Below are 21840 nucleotides of genomic sequence, written 5' to 3'. Positions count from 1 at the left end.
GAGCACACACATGCACACACACTGTAATCCGGACCCCCTGCACAGCTGAACGAAGCGTCCAGAATCCGAGAAGAAGAAACGGGTGATTACAAATGTACACATACCTGATTCCCTCTTTTCTGTCACAAAATGACTGTCAGGTGAAGAAAAGAACAGTGACGGGAGGCAGAGTGGTGGGGGACACTGCAGTAGAACGTGGAACAATAGGCGCCCTCTGGCATCAACCTCTGGACAGCCCAAGCTGCTCACCAAAGACACTGAACTCACCCACAATGAACTGCTGCAGTGGGAAGGGAGGCTTTAGAGAGTTCAATTTCCAACACAATTGGCCGTATTCTACTCCTTTAAATGCCAAGGAGATGGTGTGCAGCGTGTGCCTTTGTGAGGGGCTTTGCTTACAGCGAGTGTCCTCTAGCAGGAGAGACAGAGAGAAAGACGAGAGAAACGCAGGGATGGCGAAGACAGGCAGGGTGGGGAGAATGGCGTGGGACAGAAATAGTGCAACTGTGTAAAAGAAAAGGAAGAAAGAATAAGACTGAGTGACTGGGAGAGATAGAGTAAGGAAGGAAAAAAAAAAAGAAAAAGTAGGGAGAAAACGAGAAGGGTAGAGAATGTCTCCTCTGGCTGTCGTTTCGCCAGCCTCCCAGGGACCGTCTGAAGGACAATGCTGCTACTAGTGGAGTGTGACGTTTGTCCTCTATCCAATTCACCACAGGCCCAAAGAAAACACACTTACAATCAAGTGTTGATCATGCATCTCATACACAATAAAGAAACAAAATACAATGCATTATAGTAATACACAATACAGCCTCTATGTAAAAAAAGCTTAATGGGAAAAATAAAAAGGCGCTGAGATAACATTCAAATGAGGTGATATGAAGTCATAGTGTGAGCCACAGCAAGATCACCTTTAACTGCTGTGATCTGATAGCCCACTCCTTCTTTTCTGAAGGAGATTTGACTTTGTACACATTACACTGTTATTGCGTTGTCTCGTATCTATGTTGTGTTTAATTTGCTTATAGCAGAGGTATTATTTTTCTAACCTCACAAATGCTCAAGTAAATTTAATTGTGCTTCCTGACTGCAGGGGCACTTGCTTCCTACAGTATCTCTGTTTTTGCCAAGCAGCGACTGAGGCCTCGGTTCTTTTAGGGTTTTGAGTCAGACGGGATTCAGAATTAAGTTGTAAGCCAGATGTCACACCTGTACAGTACAGTTACGTCTGGGGTGCGGGTATAAGAGCATTCGCAGGAAAACAGAAAAGGTGGCATTAATTAGAAAAATACAGTCAGCAGCAGTGACGTGCAAAGAATTAGAGTCACAAAATGAACTGTTATTCTAGCGACATCCAGTTAGAGGGAGGAGGCACGGTGGTTTGAGAGGAAATGCAGGTGTAATGTCTGAATTGTTCAATAAAGAATGTGTTATTTCTATTGCAGTGCTGCAGAAAAAAATGGGAATTATTTTTTCATGAATCAATCTGTAAGATAAAAATGAACACAGGTGGGGAATTGATTTGGACTGCAGGCTGCCAGATGCCCATCACCAGATCGGTAGGGAGTGGTAAAGTGGGGGCCAGGCACTGGTTTCGCTGATAATATATTCAGTGTCCTTTCGTTTGTGGTCACAGGGCAGCTGAGCCATTAATATTACACAATCACACCAATGGCTCTGATGAATTATTCAGATTTTCTTATGGGTCCGTAATATACTATCCAATTCATCTGGAAGTCCTGTTGTGTTTTTTTTAGGGATGAAAGCAGCACATATCCACTGTTTCAAATTCCCATTGGGACCAAATCTGAAGATGCTAGTTAGAAGGAGCGGAAACTGCAGAAAGGACCGCTGCACCTGCCTCCTGCCTCCTGCCTCAGTGTCACACTCAATATAAATACGTCCGCTGTCATCAGAAAAATTGCCACAGAGGCTGTTTCTCCATCATTGTCTTCATTTGAAGGGCATTTTGCTGCCCAAAGGCAAACGCCTAACACACTCCCTGAGCGTGGCGCCCATCCCCTTTCCACAGAGGGCTGGCAGTGCAGCAGACAGGAGAGAGAGACAAGCGAGAACTAAGAGAGAGAGAGAGAGAGAGACAGACAGAGAGAGAGAGAGAGAAAGCCTCCGTCTCAAAGTAGACCTCACACTGGGTTCTGTCACTACAGATCAAAATCCCCTCAAAGCCATAGATCACTTCCACTATAGTTCACATGTTCCACACTTAGAAACTGTTTACCAGACTCAAAGAGTTCTCTGCACAGCATACACACATGCAGAGTACACACACAGATACAGCAGAAAAAGGAAGAGGCAGAGAGAGTTTGCACAAAAAAAGAAAAGATACAGCTTTCAATCCAAGCCAACTGCACTTAAACATTTATGCACATTGAGAGGATGAGTTGATCGGTGCAAAAAAAAAAGAAGAAATGTTTACATCTATATGGCAAAACAGTGCTCCGCTCTGCTCGGCTCTGCGAGATGGTGCGATGCCAGCTCTGCCTACAAGTGAGCCGAGTGGTATGACAAACAGAGAAGTGTCTGCTCCTTTTTCTTGTGGAAATACCTGTCAGTGCCTGTCGACTGCTCACGCACACAACGATACATGGACAGGGACACAGCCAGGGACAGTCTGTCTCCTAAAAAGTTCCTTTAACGCACCTATGTGAGGATTCACAGCCAATAATAGCCATCGCGCGGGGCTTGGCGGTAAGTGACAGGCCCGTACATGCTTACCGGTGGGTAAAGTCGGGCCTGTAAAAGCAGAGCGCGCGTTAGCCTTAGATACACAACACCACCGCATTGTGGTGCAGGGAGGAAACCTGTCTTTGGAAAGTCCTCTGCTTGAGAGAGAAACGTCCCCTCATCTAAGATAAGGAGCCGATGAGAGAGAGAGATAAAGTCAGTGCTTCTACTGGGTCTTATCTGATGCTGTTATCTGACTGCACAGCACCCACCATCTCACAATCTTTACACCCTTTAAGCACCTCTCTGAAACACTCACACCAGCATCATCACAGGCGCACACAGACAGACAGACCCACACACAAACACACACACACACACACACACACACACACACGGATACACACAAACACCATCTAATGCTCAAACATTCTAAACACCGTACCAGCTTATTGATTACTTTGACACGCTCCCATTGTTGAACAGATGGTACACCTAATATCATGTGAAATGGAACTGTTCTGTGTTATCTCATGGGGAAAGGACATAAAATGACTATTTTCTCACCTTTCAGAAAGACAGAGCAAAAAAAAATAAAAAAATGGAGAGAAAGGGGAACAGAAGCTGTGCACTTACCTCTATGTCTGTTAGTAGTCTTATCAAACATAAGCATGGCATCATCAACCTGGAAGACACAAGAGAAGTTCTGACGTGAGCTTAATCTTTTCAGCAAGTACTTCATGTCACCCCCCCTCTTCTCCTCCTTGAATCACATCTCTTCTCTTCTCTTCTCTGTAATTACTCTTAGAATATATATTCTCGCTGATTTTCTTTTCCAAGCACCTCTCTCCTACATAATCACTCTGCGGTCACAGGATTATTGTCAAGTTACCATTTTCATACCTGACTGTAGTTGTAATGGTGAAGGACTCTAAGCATTGGCAGTGGTTTTTGCTCATTGTCTGGATTGGATGTGGCAAAGGTGTGGATGTAAAAATTAATAATAATAATGACAGGCAGTGCTGGGTGAAAAAAATAAAAAAAATCGAGGAATGTGTGGACAGTATGTTTATTTTGATGAACTCTGATGTCCGGTCTCGGGGAGAGTGACGGATAGACACATACCACTAAGTGAGCATGAGAAAGAAAAAGGGATCCTTCCTCATCTCCCAGCCGCAGAGGCAGCAGCTTTCCCCATAGTATCATCCCTCATCATGTCCAATAAAGCCACACACAGACCGACAACATTTTTCCTCACACATCCCTTAAAAAAAACAAAAAACACACACACACACACACAAAAAAAACAGATCTCTAGATGCACTCTGCTTTCTATAACTCTGAAGAAATGTTTAAAAAACAGAGCAAGGCACGCTCATTTAGCCTGTGATTCTGTCTTGGGAGAGAAATAAAAAGGACAGAGGAGTAGAGAGCATCAGCAGACAGAAACAAAGAGGGAACACTCTGCACCATTTGCTCCCTGGTTATGGTCTCTAGGTAAGTGCAACTGTGTACCAAGAAGGCTTGATACTGTGCAGGGGTTGGTGGGGAGAGGGGGGATGTGCATGCATGCATTCGTCTGTGTTTTTCATGGGAGGGTGACAAAGCTTCGGGAGGAGATAGCAAGAGACAAGAATAGGGGGTCTCACTCAAGCCGAACTGTCTGATTGGATAAAGAGAAGTGCCTGGCAGCCAGGCAGACTAGTTCTGGCACACTGTTCATGCCACCCTCTTGCCACACATTTGGCACACAAGACACTGGCACAGCTTGTAGGACCCGGTTACTCATTGCACGGCTCACAGGCCACATGCTGCACTCAGGCACTTCATGAGCACCGCCCCAAAATATTTCCAAAGTGCCAAAAATATCTGGCAACATCCGTATGGATTTGGAGTAACCTATATAGAAAGGACACCGAGATCGAACCCATTGGAGGCACAGACTGTTATGTAAATACAGTATGTTTCACACCTCGCAAGAGCGCACACAACGCGGCGCCCGACATGGACGTGGGGGTGGGGGGAGCGAGAGAGTCGGAGCCCTACAGGTGGATCCTGGTGTGGAGGTTAAACACTCAACCTTATTGCATATACACAGAGTCACGTGTGAGTGAGCCGTGCAAATACTGTTGTCTGAGTTAGCTGCAAGGAACTGTTCCATCGACTGTCTTCAATAAACAATGGAAGCAAAGCATCCTCTCGCTAATGTCCAGACTAGAGGGTAAAGGAAAGCAGGCAGCCTGTGTGAAGTTGCAACAGTAACAATTTGAGGGCGCAACTGAAATTAATTGTGAAATGTGAAGATATACTCACTAGCCCTGCTGCTTGCACTTTTGCAAAAGCACTAACAAAGTTGTTAATTTTCCACCAAACTGTTTCCCTCTTGACACACCAGACGAACACACACACAAACACACACACACACACAAAAGTAATGAAGTTTGCTGCATCTCTGAAAAATGTCCTATCTGATGACAGTACTGTATGGTGGGAAAACATATAAAGTGCTGTACAAATAAACAGCTGCCAAGCAATATCACCCGCAGCAACAGTTTTATAAAGACACATTTATAATGTCAGGTAACCTCACCTCTCCCTCACGCCAGGCCATCTAATGAAAATCACATTAAAGTGACAGGAAGTAGGATAAATGGAATGTGTAGCGCAGGCGGTTGTGATTTCATCGCCTGGGTACGAAGAACAAAGAGAAACTTTTTTCGGGGTTGTTTTTTTTTTCGTGCAGTACAGTAACTCCACTGTCACATTCAGTACCGAGCCAGATAATTACACTGTCCTGGAGTTAAATGTGGGAAAACTTTGAATGCGGCTCGTAACAGTTCATAATGTCTCCACGGCTGACAGTGCGAAAGCGTCACTGCGGAAGAGAAGATGGAATGGCATGTTTACCGACTATGGTAAACGTTTAATTTGACAAGTGTGGCTGACAGCTCGTGATCACTTAGACAGGAGACAGAAATATATAACATCCGACCTCTATCATCTAATATAAGTAATACTGAAACAGCCAGAAGAGTCTCCATGCAGCATGCATCAGCAGAAGTGGAGACAAGACAGCCAACTGGGAATATTTTGTTTGCTTCAAGACTCGAGCAACTGTTATGACAACTCATATTGATTAGTAATGCAGTATTGTAAAAATGATACTGTACCCAGGAGCACCTGCAGGAATAGACCGTTTATGACCTCGCTGCGAGTATGAAAACATGTGTCTTTTGTGAGGTAGCTAACAATGATCACCTGTTTGTTGTTGCCGCCGCTATCAAAGTAAACAAATGACCTGACGTCCACATAAAAGCTGACTGGTTTGCATTATGGAAACAGCCCCGCAGTATCATTACCCATCAGCCGCCACGAGTGCTTCATGCAACGTGACATTCAAATATCTGCACTGGGTTATTGATAGCATTGCTACTGTAAAGCCATTTACAGCCTGACAGCAGAAAGACTGCTTCTTTGTAAAAAATGAAGTGAGGTCTATTAATGGAGGTGCATTATATAAATGTGTGAACCGTGTTGTTGTGACATTATTAGTGGAGGACCATCCTGTCAGCGAGACCCATACAACAAAGAACACAGATTCTCGGTAAAGCACTGATGGGCACTTTAACAAAGAATGTGCACATCATGTGAGGGTCACACTCCAGCAGGTCATACAATACAGTCTCCCCTCCTCTCTGTCACTCCCAGTCTCTGTCACTCCCAGTCTCTCTCTCTCTCTCTCTCTCTCTCTCTCTCTCTCTCTCTCTCTCTCTCTCCGCCACTTGCAGAGTCTATAGAACCATCTCCCGTGCTTCAGGGCTTTTCAATGTAGTTATTCAAGCAGAACACAACTGTGTGCCTCCATCTGATAGAAGGTTAAGGACCTCTTCACTGCTCACAAAAAAGCCCACCACACAGAGGTGAAGCCAGGCTCACCTCAGGGAAGAAATCTTTCTCTGTCCTCCTCCTCCTCCTTCTTTTTCACTCTTCCTTTTCTCCTGGCTTGGTGAAAAGAAAGGTTCAAAGGATAATGGCTGTCTTATCACTATGTAAAAGGGGAATGGGAACTCCAGCGAAGTGCCTGGCCTTTTGTGACAATGAAGAAAAGAGCAAAAGTCTATTTCACTGTGGTATATGCACTGGAACAGTCCATGACCACTTAAAAAGAGAAGGCTGGTAGAAGACAGTCAGGGGGCAGGAGGCCGGGCAGCTCTTTAACTAAACCTGCAGCAAACACATCTGAACCAAATAACCTGCTCCGAAAAAAAGAGGCTGACAGAAGTGCATTATGTGGGTGAATTGTTGGCTTTCGAGAAATTTTACTTTCATTCACGATTCAGAGTGAAGTGATATGACCCTTTTTTTTGTTTTAATCCCTCTATGGAAATCGCAATTTGATCTATCTGTAGCAGGTATTAGGTATAAAACTGTCAATTCATTGAATAAATGTGTGAGACTATTTGAATTGTTCCACAGGATGGAAAAAAGACATTCAAAATTACAAAAAAAATGATTAGTGTTGGACATAAAACATAACAAATGATTTTATTATTTTGAGCATTTAATAAAGCAGCACTGACCCCACATAATGGTGTCAACCCCAGTAGCAGTAGTAGCATTGACAGTGGTAGTGGTGGAATAGTTAAAACTTTAGAGTGAATGCTGTGGAAGAGTGGGAGTGTGTATGTGAAAGAACAAATAATTTGAGTTGAATAATTAAGTTTAAGAATCTTGAGTCTTTATTGTTTTTTGGGATCCAGGTGTTTCTCTTACTGTGTGTCTGTCATGAGATGTTAGCTCTGTTTCATGCCTGGCTAAATAATGTGGGAAAAAAAGTGCAGCTGTAGCGTCCAAAAGACATATGAACACATCAGTCTTTTACAGGTACAGTAGGTGCTGTAGTGTTTCTACAGGATTAAGATGATTAAAATTATACTTATCTTGCATGGTTGTCGCTATTTTAATTTGATTCATAGAGTGCTGTAGACGATGATCTACAGAGTGCTGTAGACGATGATCTACGGAGTGCATCCCCCAAGTGAATGAGTATAAATGAAAACTCTGTGTCCACAGCTGTGCTCATCTATAAGATGGTATAACCAAGGCTTTTAGCCCATCTTACAGGCCACTTTTATGCTGTAACTTCAATTATTTTCTGTAGAAGGTAAAGAATGACAGTCCTTCAGTCTGTGGTTCCAGTCCTGATTGTCCTCTTGTGCTGCCATGGCTGCTTGTACAATGCACTGTCTATAAGCTTCCTGCTGCACTGTGATTACTAACAGTGAGATAACATCAGTTATTGAACTGCATTTCAAGAAAATGTTGAATTCTTTTAAAAATAACAGACATTTTTTGATTGAAAGCAATTAAGGGGATTTATAATGGATCAACTGACATAACTGTGAGTGACTCACTGAGAACATGTAAGGATATTTGTCGTGGAACATATGACGACATTTGAGAGTAACAGTCCTGAGGGGGATATGTCACATGATTCCAGATAAACCCTGTAACACTTCATAAACACAGTCCCATGTGTGTGTGCTGCAGGCCAAATGGTACCTCATTTAGAAGTGAGAATTTGATGAAACCCATCAAAACACTTGGGGTTTACAGGTAGTGCACATTCAAGTGGAAAAAAAAATTGCTTATGATCAGTCTATGCAGGAGGTGAAGCTTTATATCACTCTGGTCTAACACACTGGGAAAAAAATGACTTCTGTTCCTGTCATATACCATGAGTCTAAACTCCACATCAGGTGCACACTCCTCTTCATATTAATCCATATGTTTGAGCAACCACCGATAATACATGATAATTCAAAAAAAAAGGGGGGACTTAGAAAAAGGACTGCTCAATGATGAATTATGTATCAAAGGACAAAGGCATCAATAAAGGCTAATGTGCTCTGTTTTTGGACAGGAAAACAGCAGAGGTGCCAGGTGACAGGGAGAGATTTAAGAGCTCTGGAAATGAATTATGACAGCGATTTAGATAGGTGTCAAATGCACATTTACATTCAGCCCATGGCTGAAGGCTAGCAGAGGAGCTTTCCTGCAATTTGGGCGTGACACTGATATAGATCATATCTGATGCCAAAGAAATGGAGACGTGAGCCACAGATAGTGACCTGGCCGGGACTGGCTGTGGCCAACCTTTGGTTGAGGCTTTGGATCCTGGTTTTGAGGCGTTTGTGTTTGGTGTACAAAGATTTCCTTCTCACCTTCCTCCATTACCCTTGCTCCTTACTTCCCTTTTACCTTAGAAGACGTGTGTGTGTGTGTGTGTGTGTGTGTGTTTATTTATCCTTAAAAGAACAGATTATTTTTGAAAAGCTTGACTTCCTAGTATAGATAGCTCAAGAATAAAAAAAACAAACACATGTTTTTAATCCCAAATGCATTGGTGTGGTATTAATTATTGTTAACATACTGTGAAACTAAGGTGACAACATCACAATGAACAGTTTCTTCATCTAGATACTGAAAAAACTGCAGCATACAGTACCTACAACATTAACTTCCATCATCGAGCCCAGAAGAGGATCACACTTGGTTAAACTAAAAATCAAGGAGCAGAATCACTCATGCCGATTAACATCTCATTAATTTCACTGTCCAGTCAATAGACTCATTAGACTTCCTCCTTCAAAATGTGTCTTCAATATGATATATAAAGGCAATAACCAGACAGATGTAAATCGTCTGGGACCGAGCCAGCAGCTGGTGCTTGGGGAAGCCTGCCAAGTGTGTCAATGGACGACGTATAGAAAACATGCAGTAGGAGGACCTCCTGTAATTTTACCCTATTTTTCAAAAAGGCAGATTACTTGTGAGATCCCACATCATTTAGAAGAGCTCTTTGCCTGTAAATAATAATAATAAAGAACCACCTCAATATTGGCAGTTGCAAAAGATGAATATTATTGTCTGTAGGCACAGCCCAAACCTCAAGAGTCACAATAAATACAGGTCCTATGAACCACTTCAATCCCAATGCACTACAAAAAAACAATCACATCTCGAGTCGAGAGACCACTGTTTAACTGGAGGATCCAGTTTTAAGCCTCCTTGTTGGCAAGCAACAGTTTTCTTTAAGTGTCTCGGAGCAAGAGACTGAATCCCTGTCTCTCCTGGGGCAGCAGTCTGGAGCTGAACCTGCACCACAGCCTCACTGTAGAGGGGGGCAAAGAGGGTAAAAAAAAAAAAATACATATATATATATATATATATATATATATATATTAAAAAAATACAAATAAATACATAAAATCCCTACAGGCCTCAATGAAAGTATCACATTATTATTATCATTACTATTATGACAGATAAGGGTCACAGTCAAGGAGAAAACTCAGCTGGCACTGCCCCTTCATCAACACTCCCTTCGCAGTGTAGAGCATCTAATATTCTATTACAATGATGGCAATTAACAGAGAAATGATAGCGACCCAGTGACAATGGACAAATTTGTGACAACCCTTTCAATTGTTCTTTTGTAGAGGAAATCTATATCATTGTCTGGGAACGTTGAGCTGCAATGTGCTGCATCCACGCTTGAGCGCTTTTACAAGTGGTGCTTTAACGAGGAGCAGAGGGCAAAATTTTAGCTCCCTATAAGCTCTTGCAATTACACAAGGTGGCGGAAAGGGACACTGTTCTTAGGCGTGAGCGTAGATGGACGAGTTGTTTCCTCAGCACCACGGCAGAAGGCCCAGCCAGCTACGTTTAATCTGGAACACAACCTCTTTCTTTCCCAAAAGGAATATTCCTTATTATAATGGATGAGTGGCAACCCTCAGCAGAACTGATGCACGGCTGTAGTGCAAATTTAACACACACACACACACACACACACACACACACACACACACACACACACACACGCACACACACAGATAGACGCATCTGAGAAAAACAGCAAAGTGATGTAGGGTGAAGAGGCGTTTGTCTGCTGTCTCCTCTGTCAACTTCATTTCTTCTTATTTTCCTTACAGTAAACGTGTCTGACTTATGGTTTCTTCAAGCACAACTCCATTCTTTATCTCATCTATAACTATTATTCTCTACTAATGACGATTTGCATACAGATTTGAAAAGCAATGTGACATTTTCTATGCTATTTTTGACAGGATGATTCAAACAGAGTGGCAAGAACAATGGGAACGCAGCTCTGCCATATGTAAAATTTCAATTAATAATAGACAATCCCATATTTGAGGAAGAATCTTATCATACTGTACAGTATATGATCATGAATGAAGCCCACTGTACGGTAACAAAGGATCTGAGCTGAGAGGGTTCATGTACACAGTTCATCTATTTTTCATACCTAATTATCAAAAACTGATAGCGACAGAAAAATGTGTTTTTCAAGTATTTTCCAGCAGTCATCTGACAGAAATTATTGTGTATGTAATTATTAATGATATACACCATGGGCTGAATGTCAACACTTATTCCAGTAACTTTCCTTCATGTTGACATTAACAAAATGGCTTGAGAGGAACACTTGAGGAAGACAATTCCTCATATCTGTCAGGATTACATATTTATGAGGTCCCCAGCTCAGCATCCAAGGAGGTCGCTATGGTGATACAAACTGATGTATATTCTAACAATGAACTTTGTGTGTCAAAGAATGCCTCAGAGCATTGTTGAAATGGTTAGTACTGATCCCACCACAGAGCTCCGTGCAGCTCTCAGATCAGCAAATACACAATTAAAAAGGCAGTCATGCTGAGGCCACTCTAATCAATGTACTGTTACAAAGAAATGTAATGAAAGGATGATGGAGTGATGCCTTCAGGAGGCTGCAGCATTGTTAGGGCAGAGCGTAACACTGTTGTGGCAAAACAATATTTTATTAGCTCATCTCTAGTGCTGGCCAAGTCAGCCTCAAAAACAAACAAACAAAAAAAAAAGCTGTAAAAAATGAATAACATTTTCTTGTAAACAAACCATATTTCTCATAAATACGATTTTATGTCTGCTGCACTCTTAAGTAATGCCAATTATGCTTTATACAAATGTAATACTGTCACTGTCTGAGTCTTGTTTACCTTAATATTTTCTTACTTCTCAGTAAGATGACAATTAAGGTAGATTCTGTCTGGTTCCGTCTCTCAAATCAACCATTGTTATTAGACAGCATATTGTATAATTTGAGAAAAAGCTTGAACCTTTCATATAGCATAAAATCCAGCTCCAGGCAGCCTCGCGACTAGGCTCAGAAGTGATATATTGCTCATTTAAAACTGCCACTTTGACCCTTTTATGTAAAACAGAGAATCATCTGTAAGCTTCTTCCTTCCTATACGAATAGGACTCCAGTATGTTGTGATGTCAGGGCTTGTGTTTGGCCTCACCGAGAAATGTCCACACAGTTGAGCTCAGTATGCTTGGGGAAGTAGGCCTTGGTCTCGTCCATCAATCCGCCTGTCTTCCTTTGCCAAGCTGCAGGGAACTACCCATTATGGAGTCATTTTATTAATAGGGCCCCTTTCCTCTCCGCCACACTCTTGCAGAGTGCCTCCTCATTCTGTCAGAATGGAGTATGCCTGCAAGCTACCTCCATGAAACTGCTGCACCAGGGCCCTCCCTCATTCTCCCATGTGAAAGCACAGGCTGGGAAATATTGTGCTTTCAAGCTAAAATAGTATTTGGAGAGGTGAGCAATCCCTAAGCCCTAGAGCAAACAGTTTAACATTGAGGACTTATTTAAAATGATGTCCTTCCTCCTGGAAAGCCAATCAGATTTCTCTTTTAGTAGACACACACACAGACACACATGCACACAGGCATGCACACACACACAGAGACAAATACACATAAAACACATTCTACACAACTGCCCCTTCTTCCTTCCTTGTTAATGTAAATATAGCTGCAAGCAGAGATGACTGGAGGCCAGAGAGAGGTCAGAGGACACGATGAACTGTTTGGGGAGACTGTGTGAAAACACGACACAGAGGGTGTGAGGCAGGGCCGGGAAGAGGTTTGTTTAAATGGGCATATGGGTTGGACATGTGAGGAGGCTGCAGAGGACTAAAAGGATTACACAGGAATAGTCCACGTGGGGTTAGACATATGTAATCTATTAGACACTTTGGCCTTTTAATATAGAATGAGTTCATTAACGTCTAATAATTCCTATATATTGTGTTGTGCTAATTCAGTACTAAAATATTCCCACAGTCAATAACTAATTTCAGCTGAGTGACACATTAAGGTGTTGCCATCATCTTCAGGAAACGCCTTACATGTCCCAATCACTCTGAAGCATAAAGCAGCCCCATTAGATTCTTTTATAAACTGTTTCTACACAGAATCAATTCTTAGTTTAATTATTCCTGCCCGTTCGCCTGCTCGCTCGCTCTGAGTATAGGCCGACTCAGTATTTATAAGCTTTCCAAATTTTAACTCTAGTCAAAATCAACATGCAGAAAATAAGCGTTGTGGGTGAGTCAGTGATATGCCTCAGTGATTCACTGAAAAACTGTCTAAGAAAGTTTTCCGCTCTCTCACAGACTCACATCCACACACCTATCCATCTTTTAGTCTTCATTTAATTGTCTGCATAGCGCGAGGTGAAAGGAATACTAATAACAATGTAACACAAGAGTGACAATGCTAAATCCACTATGTATTATTATTAATTCCTAATATGTGCAATTATATATTGCTTTGGAAATATGGATGTCACACTGTTGTTATAGGGTTTTAAATGCATTATATTAAATAACATACTTTGATGATATGGTTTTTGGAACTGATAGCTCCATCACGTCCCGTCATTTTGAGGAGACACCTGCTAATAATGCTGCGTGTACCGGGGCACCGGGGAAACTCATGCGGCTTCAGCAAACATGGAGCATTTCAGTCGCACAATCGGAGGAACGAGCAAACATGTTCAGATTCAATCAGCTTATTAATGGAACGAGAAGCCTCCGCACTGCATAGTAAAATATACACACGCATGCCGTTGTGAAATACTGGCTTAACTGAGCTTTCTCCATTTCAGAGTCAAGAAGCAACTAAGTAGAAATTAACCTAGTCTGAAAGAGCTGTGTGGAGCCATTCTCGGAGAAAAAAAAAAGTCTTTGCTCTTTTCCACATGTGAATCTAAGCGATGGCCTTGATTCAGCGAGGTCAGTATCAGCTCCTTTGTTGGTGAGGAGAATACTCAGGAATGCAAAGGGCTCCTTACTTGCACCTTTTGCGGCTGCCTGAGCTTTAACTAAATGACACAGCTAGTAATGCCTTTGAATAACCATCCAGAAAATAAAATTTAATAACAGACTTTCTGTATTCATGAATCAGTGGAAGTGCTCAATGACAGTGCGCTCTAATGTTCACAGGTTCGATGAACATAAATCTCTCTCAGGAGACAAGGTGTGTATTATGTACTTTGATATCAATAGGTGAACAAGGGGGATAAAATGAGCTGCTAGCTTGAGCTGAATAACATTCATTTCACTCACAATGGCCACCATCCCTAATACCTGCAGTGTTTTACTTAGATTAGGCTTAAGCTTTTTTAAAAGGCCATTTCAGTAATTTGACATTTCTCCCCAGAATGGGAGAGAATGAGCACCGATAAAAACTTTTTTTTTCTCCCCCTTTTCATGCAAAACACTTTCATCTGTCATTTCGTGATAGCCCGTCTCTCTTTGTCAGCATAAATACGGGAGCCCCTATTTGAATATGGTTACACATCCCTCTATTTATTAAAGCTTGGATTAACATGACAGGAAGTTTTGTCTGGGGGCTCTTTAAGATGGCTCAGAGAGGCAATCTGGTGACAGTAATAGGATCCAGCTAATATACTTGACTGATGCTCCTTTCCCAGTGTTATAAAGCAGAACAATGGGAGTGAGGTACTGGGAGTGAATACATTGTGTTTTGTAATAGTGTGTGTGTGTGTGTGTGAGAGAGAGAGAGTGAGTGAGTGAGTGCATGTGTGTGTGTGTGTGCGTGTGTGTGTGTCTGGGGGGACGAGGGTACGCTAATCAGCCAGAATACCATCACTTAGCAAATATAAGGGCTGGAGAAATAAAAATACTAAAGGTCACAGAGCAATTCCATCAGGACAACTATGCTACAATTAACTGAATAGACAAAGGCTCTGACATTACTGAGAGCTATAATCATGTTTTATTCCAGTCTCTGTGAGTTTGTAGAGATTTGTTAAAGGTTGGCTTTAAAAAAAATAAACACTAATTCTTTTCATTACTGCTCTTCTTTCACCAGTAAAGATCCTTCTCGGGGTGTTATCCCGTAGCTCTGATTGCAGGTATTAAGGGAATACTGATCTACTCAAACAGAGGCTCTCTTTTTGTTCAGGACATTTTTATATTGTCATATTTTGTATTTATATTTTTATAAACAAAACTTATAAACTACTTTTTTTCCCCAATTTTCATACAAAAAATATGTATCGGGAAATGAAATGAAAGCTGCAATAATTAATTGATTAACTGATGACTTACTGTAGGTGACAGGAAATGTATTGAGTCTCAGTTTTAAAGCCAAATGTTAACCATTTTGGTCACAGTATCTTAAATGTGTTTTTCTTTGTCTGAACATTAGAGTTATTTCAAAAGCTCTATGATTTGTACTAAAATAATAATCAAAAAAAATCTGATGTGAGTGAGAGCTGCAGGATCATTAATGACAATGATGATAATGATAATTATTCCATTTTGTAATGTTTCATAGAGCAAGCTATTTAATCAATGATCAAAAAAGATAAATTGATTATGAAAATAACTTCTTTTTCACATTTTATGCTACAAGGATAAATACATATCTTACAATCACGGCTTGTTTTGAGTTAAAATTTGAATTGATCCATATTTTTTGTTTTCCTGCAGTTAAATCTATCGCTGTCAATATCAGCATGTTGTGAGACACTTGCTCGTGGATGTTTCCATATGTCAGATAGTTGCTCTGGATGGACAGTGAATGTGTGTATGTGTGTGTGTGCGTGTGTGTAACCTGGGTTAGCAGATCAAACACACATCTGTTTGAGAGATAGAGAGGAATCTGTGTTTCTCCCCCAAACCTCTCCATACTAATTAACGATCCACTGATAGTGGCCAAATGCCAACTGTCATTAGCACCCAAAACAACACAAGCACACAGATGTAGATGCGCACACACTCAAACACAGATGCTATGCGGTCACCCACACCGGACCACCAGCAGCCATCTGTGGATTAGATACATAAACACAATGTTCTCTATTTCCACTCACCGCTCCCCAAGAACCCAGAGCAGAGGGAAAAAAAGCGGAGGTAAAAATTAACTGGTGTGAAGTAATGTGAGAAAAAAAGATTAATCATAACATACCGTCAACTAAATGGCAATCTGATCGCCACTGTATACGATCTGATAGCGAGCTTTGCCTGTTAAACAGACAGTTTGCACTTATATGCTTTGAGACATGAATGACAACCTCAATTCTCGAGTAGCTGTGGACCTTTGACTTCTTCACTGATAGTGCCATTTGCGTGCTCTCAAGCAGTATGCGGCGGTAAAAGCATCTGACAGCTATCTTTGATTTTATTTAGCAGGGATTTCAGCTATGCTTGTATCTAAAAGAGTATGCCACCCACTCCTTTCTGTCTCTTCCCGCGGTTTCCCTCTGCCTGTATCTGTCACTCTTTTCCTGGTGACAGGGTCAGATAGAAGGAGCAAAGTGGTGAGAGGTGTGACACTGTGAGCAGATGAGGGTCTCCCTGTATGAAGGCCCCCAGCATGACACCCATCACAGCTACACAGACAGACACCAGTTGGTCCGGATAATGCCACCCACGATGACTCCGGCGGGGAGGCCAGAAGCCAGTGGACCGCTGGGAAAAGATTGATATTTGAGTCCCACTATTGGCAATCAAACGGAGCTGTCGCTAACATCCATTAAGATGCCGGAACAAAATATCCAAGGATCATATAGAGAACATACCAGACTGGCAAGCAAAGCACATCTGCTTTGTGTGATATTTTTCTGTATGTTAAAGTGTGTTTAATAGCTACCTGTCCTTATAAATGACAACAGCTAAGGGGAAAACATCAAGCTAAAATTCTTCCTTGAAAACCAGAGTGCCTCATCTCTTTTCCTCTCTCTCTCTCTCCCTCTTCCTGTGCAGTCTGCCTGCCGCCATCTCACGACAGCATCTCTCCATCTCTCACAGCCCTCTGATCTCTGTGTCAACAGGCGACACCAGCAGCTCACACTAACTCAGCATGCATCAGCCCATCTGCAAGGCATAGCGTCTGCAAATGCATTTAGCATAGACTTTGGCTACGATTAATGGCACAGTTAGCGAATACTGTAAGTGCTGATGTCTTAACAGCTGACAAGGTACCACTTGAAGGGTGCCTTCCCCCTCGGCAATAAAGGCAGCACGTGAACGCCCCCTTCTCCGCAGACGTTCTCCGTGAGGCTGGGAATTTATGAGCAGCAGGTAAGGAGATCAAAGCCGTCGCTCTGCAAACACAAAGATTTATTCAACTCATCAAGAATTGTCGCAATGTTTTCGCAGCGGCCTCCTATCTCGGTGTGTGGCTGAACTGATGGGGGTTTATTAGTTGTCAGTGGGCCAGGTGGGAGGCGGCGCGGTTGTCCAGCTCAGGTCCAAACTCATACAGAGGTTGTGATGACAGGATCCGAAGCACTCTGTGGTAACTCAGTGGAATTCAAATGCCAATCCCCCTGCCCAGCACCGTCTCCCCTCTCCCTCTCTCCCTCTCTCCCTCCCCCTCTCTCTCTCTCCCGCTCTCGTTTGTCACATTTCCCTCTCTCTTCCCTCCCCTCTCCCCCAGTGTTTGTCAGGGTTGGTGATTAGCTGTCACCCTCTGCAGAAGCAGATAACACCCCACACAGCCTGTTTCCCCTCTGGGAGCATGCACACACGTAAAACAGAGAAGCGCACAAACAAATACACAAGTGTGTGCACATGCATGCAAACTAAAGACACTTAAAAATTCTGTCGAATGCAATGAAAAAGGTAGAGTTTATCGTGTTTTTGCATGCATTTACAAAGACTTCAGTCATATTCATCTGTACCAGCGCTGGAGCAACTTTGGGCATCATTTAGATTTTATCGAATCTGAATCTGACAAATATTATACATTAATTAATATTACACATAATTCCACTTCTTATCTATTTCTGGTTCCAATTCCTTCATTTTCGGCAGATAATCAACAGTTATTTGTCATGACTTGTGATGCAATTGTCATGGCTGTCTCTCTAGTGAAAAGGCAAAATAGAAACATTATCTGTCTTGCCATGCACAAGTTGAATGTCGTCTGTTTCAGGCTTGTTTTTACTCTAGTTTTAAACTGTATTAGTTGATTTTGATGCAAAATAACCAGCTACTGTAATAGTTTCAGTTTTTTTTTCTTTTTTTCTCAGCACTGTTCACTGTATTTGTTTGGAAGGTGCAGCCTCTAATGTGTTATTTCCACATCCTCATGGCTGTTTGGCACAAATCACAGTTTCACAAACTGCGTGTGAAACTGTACATGATTTTCTTTTTTTCTTTTTCTTTTTGGACCGTCCAGTGTCAGCCCTTTTTGACCGCTCTGTTAAGCTTTTGCGCTTCCCCACAATATCGTAACCACTACAGTACACACTCATATCAACAGGTCCAAACGTCCCTTATTAAGTCACTGTTACCTATTGAAGGGGGTGCTTCAATTTTTACTATAATTCCATTCATAAGTAAGACAATAACAGACTCTATGACTATTTCAGTGGTGGTTTTCAAACACCAGATCAGTGTTTTCTGACAAATGTCCACTTTCTTTAACTGAACCAGTTCCAATTGAGAATTTTTTGATACCCCACCCTACTGTAGTTTATAGTTTTACACGTCTACTGTATGTCAGTTATGCTGTGTCCAAAAAATTCTACAAAAAAAAACAAACAAAAAAAAAACGTTGTGTCAGGGAGTAAAGCTTCAAAGACAAAGTAAAACATGCCCCTCAGTGTATCCCCCTTTCATGATTGTATGCTATTTTCATTACACTCTGATCTACTTGTGTCAGAGTGTACTTTGACTAAAAGCTAAAAGCCAAGTGGCTCATTAGCAGCTCTCATGAATCCATCCAGCTAGCGGGCGATCTCTCGGTGATTTCAGACTACTTTCACAACTTCAACTCTAGACAGGTTTATCTGGATCTTCTCTACTCTTCTCTACTTATGTTATAAGTCAGTTCAGGCTTGCAGCATAAACGTCCTCTGGTGTACACCATTACCTGAAAATGCCCCATCGCTGCTCGCGTCTAATGACGAAACAACCTAGCCAGGTAATGAGGAGCTTTTCAGAGCATAAAAGGGCAACGAGCTGCATATTTGATATTAACAAGAAAGTGAAGTAAATAAAAAAATAAAAAAAACTGAAGAAAGAAGCCCGTCTTTGAATGCTTGGAGAGCATTTTTATGAACACAGCACAACCTGCCTCCTCATTCATCTCATTCCCACACATATACACACCCAAGTCATTCCAATTTTTGGAGGAATCACCAAAAGAGACGGCATAACCAGGACACACAAGAGGTGCCAAAAAAAGAGTGCTGAGTGTGACGGAGTCTTATGCATGTAGTTTACAAACGGATAGAGCTCAAATGACTAAGAGTTGCTATTTTTGAACCAAATGTGCAGACCCAGACAGTCCTCCTCCAGGTGACTTGTGCCCTTTCCATCTTGGCGACAGGTGCTGCATTAGTTGGACAGGGGGTGTGCAGCGCTGTTGTGAGTATTAAAGGCCTGTGAATCTGGCTATTTCCCATGGTACAGTAATTGTAACAAATGTGTACAGTGACATTTAAAGACGTGCTACTACAAATGGTTGTTAAACTTCCTGCCAGCTGCTAAAGTACATGTACTCATAACAATAGTTAAGGATTTACTACACCTAAAGCCAACAAGTTTGCACAACCTGTTATCCAACAACATCTAAAGCGCAGTGATGTTTGGAGCATGCTGAGGCATATGGCCATCTTCAAACTGATTTAAGCTCTGTGTGAAAAGTCCCCGATGCCCCCCCTGCTCGGGGGAGTGAGCACAGGGCTCGTCTGGTGGAAAAGTATAACCTGGCTCAACCTTCACAAAGTGTCACACCACAACATGTTGTGTTGGCCGGTCTAGTATGTGCAGATGCATTCCTGGTAGACTCCATACACAGCAGCATGAACACCGTATTTCTACTGTATATCTGGTGATTGTTGTGACAGAACATTTTTGTAAACCTATGTGAAGTGTCCGGGCATCTGATAAACCCAAACTGTGCAGGGTTTCCTCTAAACACTGCCAAGGATGATAATTAAAAGAGCTCCATGTCTAATGATGCATTTATTTAATGTAATCTAGTTACTGAATTTACAGAGTTGTCAGTTTTGTAAAAGAGCAGAAAAATGTCTACAAAGAACGAGGCCACTTTCTATGAACTAAAACTGAGATCATCTTCATGTTATGTTACGTTGCACTCTTTCTCTTTAAGGATAACATGAGTGAAAGAATAATATATTATATGGCTGTTAAATCTATACTGTCATAACAAACTAGACTAAGCAACTGAACGAAAGAATCTGTCTGTCGATGTCCAGCTGCTCTTAAATCATAGCGCAGCACCTACAACACAGCAAGAGGCTCCTGGTTTACACTCAGCTGGTTGTCTGTGTGTGTGTTTGTACGGGTCACCAGCATCGATTATATATGTGAAGCTGTGGCTGCATACATAAAATTTAATATTAATCTAACACTGCAAATATTGAAACAAATAAACCATGGTAAAACGTTTGCAAAGGCACGAGCGATCGTGATCGCTCAGATGATCGTCAATCACCAATATTGTTGTCTATCAGCACAGCCATAATATGAACATCTGCCAAAGTACTTTAAGCCACCTCGGTGGTAGTTCAGTAGAGATCTCCAGGACCATATTTTACCATGATGAGACACACACACACACACACACATACACATACAGACTCACAAGGTGAAAACAACCACAGCCACACTGTCACGGCTGGTGACTATCTCCTGTATTCTGGTTATGTTAATGCTCTGGAGCTTCAAGCTGATGCAAGCACAACTAGCAGCCAGATCCATTCAAATCCCTCCCTATGACACCTCTAGTGAACCCAGCAGTGTGCTTTTCATTATTTAATAGAAAACACCAGGACCCTGATTTAACACCAAAGCACATAGTATAATTCAACATTAGTCGTATAATATTTTGTTTGATCAAGAGGTTGGGCAGATAGTGCCTCTGCCCAGTTCACAGTAGAGCTCTCCATTACCATCCAACAAACAATACAGCAGGTTTAACTTTAAATTAATATAACAGGATAGGATCACCTTGCCTTCTTCTCCTCGTATCATCTCTGCTGCCACAATACAAAGAAGGATTGAAATGTAGCAGATAAATATACAGCCTGGCTTTATCTGCTGCCCCTAAGCAGCTTTACTCAAAGGAAAGCTCAAACAATGTTGGCTAATCATAGTATTTCAAGAGTCAATGTGTCATCTTGAAATTGTCAAGAACAAGAGGTGATTTCCTAGGAGATGACAACCCTGTTATGGATGCACAATACAAAAAGTAGGGTACGGGGGAGCAAAGGGGAGAAGCAGCCACGAAACACAGAGAGGACAGGAGAGAGAGAGACAGAAAGAGAGAGAGAGAGAGCATGGAGCACAGAGAGCACAATGAAGACAGCAAGACAAATACAGACAAAGAAAGACATATGAGATCGTGCCCCTGCCTCTGTGTACATATGGCGAAACGTGCTGGAGCAGAGAAAGACCAACACATTGAGATAAGCCCCTTTGCTCAGGCTTCCTTTTAAGGGTGATTTGGCAGCTCGGCCTCATGTCTGTTGGCAGGCGGCGACGTATGCCCCCAATCATCTGCTGATCGCTGAATTACCGCATGCCTTTTTCTTTTCTTTTTTCTTTTTTCTCTTTCCATTTAACTCCATTGGACGATTTGCCGAGGTACTTGGAACACACGCGACAGGAACAAACAACTTTACATTCATCACTGGCATAAAGCTGGCTGGCTTCGCAGAGCAGGTATTCAGCTTTATTGGCACAGCTAATCAAACTCAACTGAAACGAGCTCGACAATACGCTTCTTTTCTCA

The 21840-nt window shown here is 42.0% G+C and overlaps 1 protein-coding gene across 18 annotated transcripts in view; it reads right to left on the bottom strand.

Moving 5' to 3' along the window:
• Positions 1–21840, bottom strand: part of LOC146974363 (RNA-binding protein Musashi homolog 2) — a 226014-nt gene that overhangs the window by 92958 nt on the left and 111216 nt on the right. For all 18 annotated transcript variants that reach the window (XM_085797610.1, XM_085797621.1, XM_085797614.1 and 15 more), the window contains one exon: positions 3322–3370. In XM_085797610.1, coding sequence (XP_085653736.1) covers positions 3322–3370 — 49 coding nt within the window. The remainder of the gene's footprint in view (positions 1–3321; positions 3371–21840) is intronic.

This window comes from Trachurus japonicus, chromosome 14 (genome assembly GCF_045865225.1).
Source record: "Trachurus japonicus isolate A0001 chromosome 14, Traja_1.0".
Classification (NCBI taxonomy): Eukaryota; Metazoa; Chordata; class Actinopteri; order Carangiformes; family Carangidae; genus Trachurus; species Trachurus japonicus.
The sequence above is the reverse complement of the archived record's forward strand: the minus strand, read 5'-3'. Positions and strand labels throughout refer to the sequence as shown.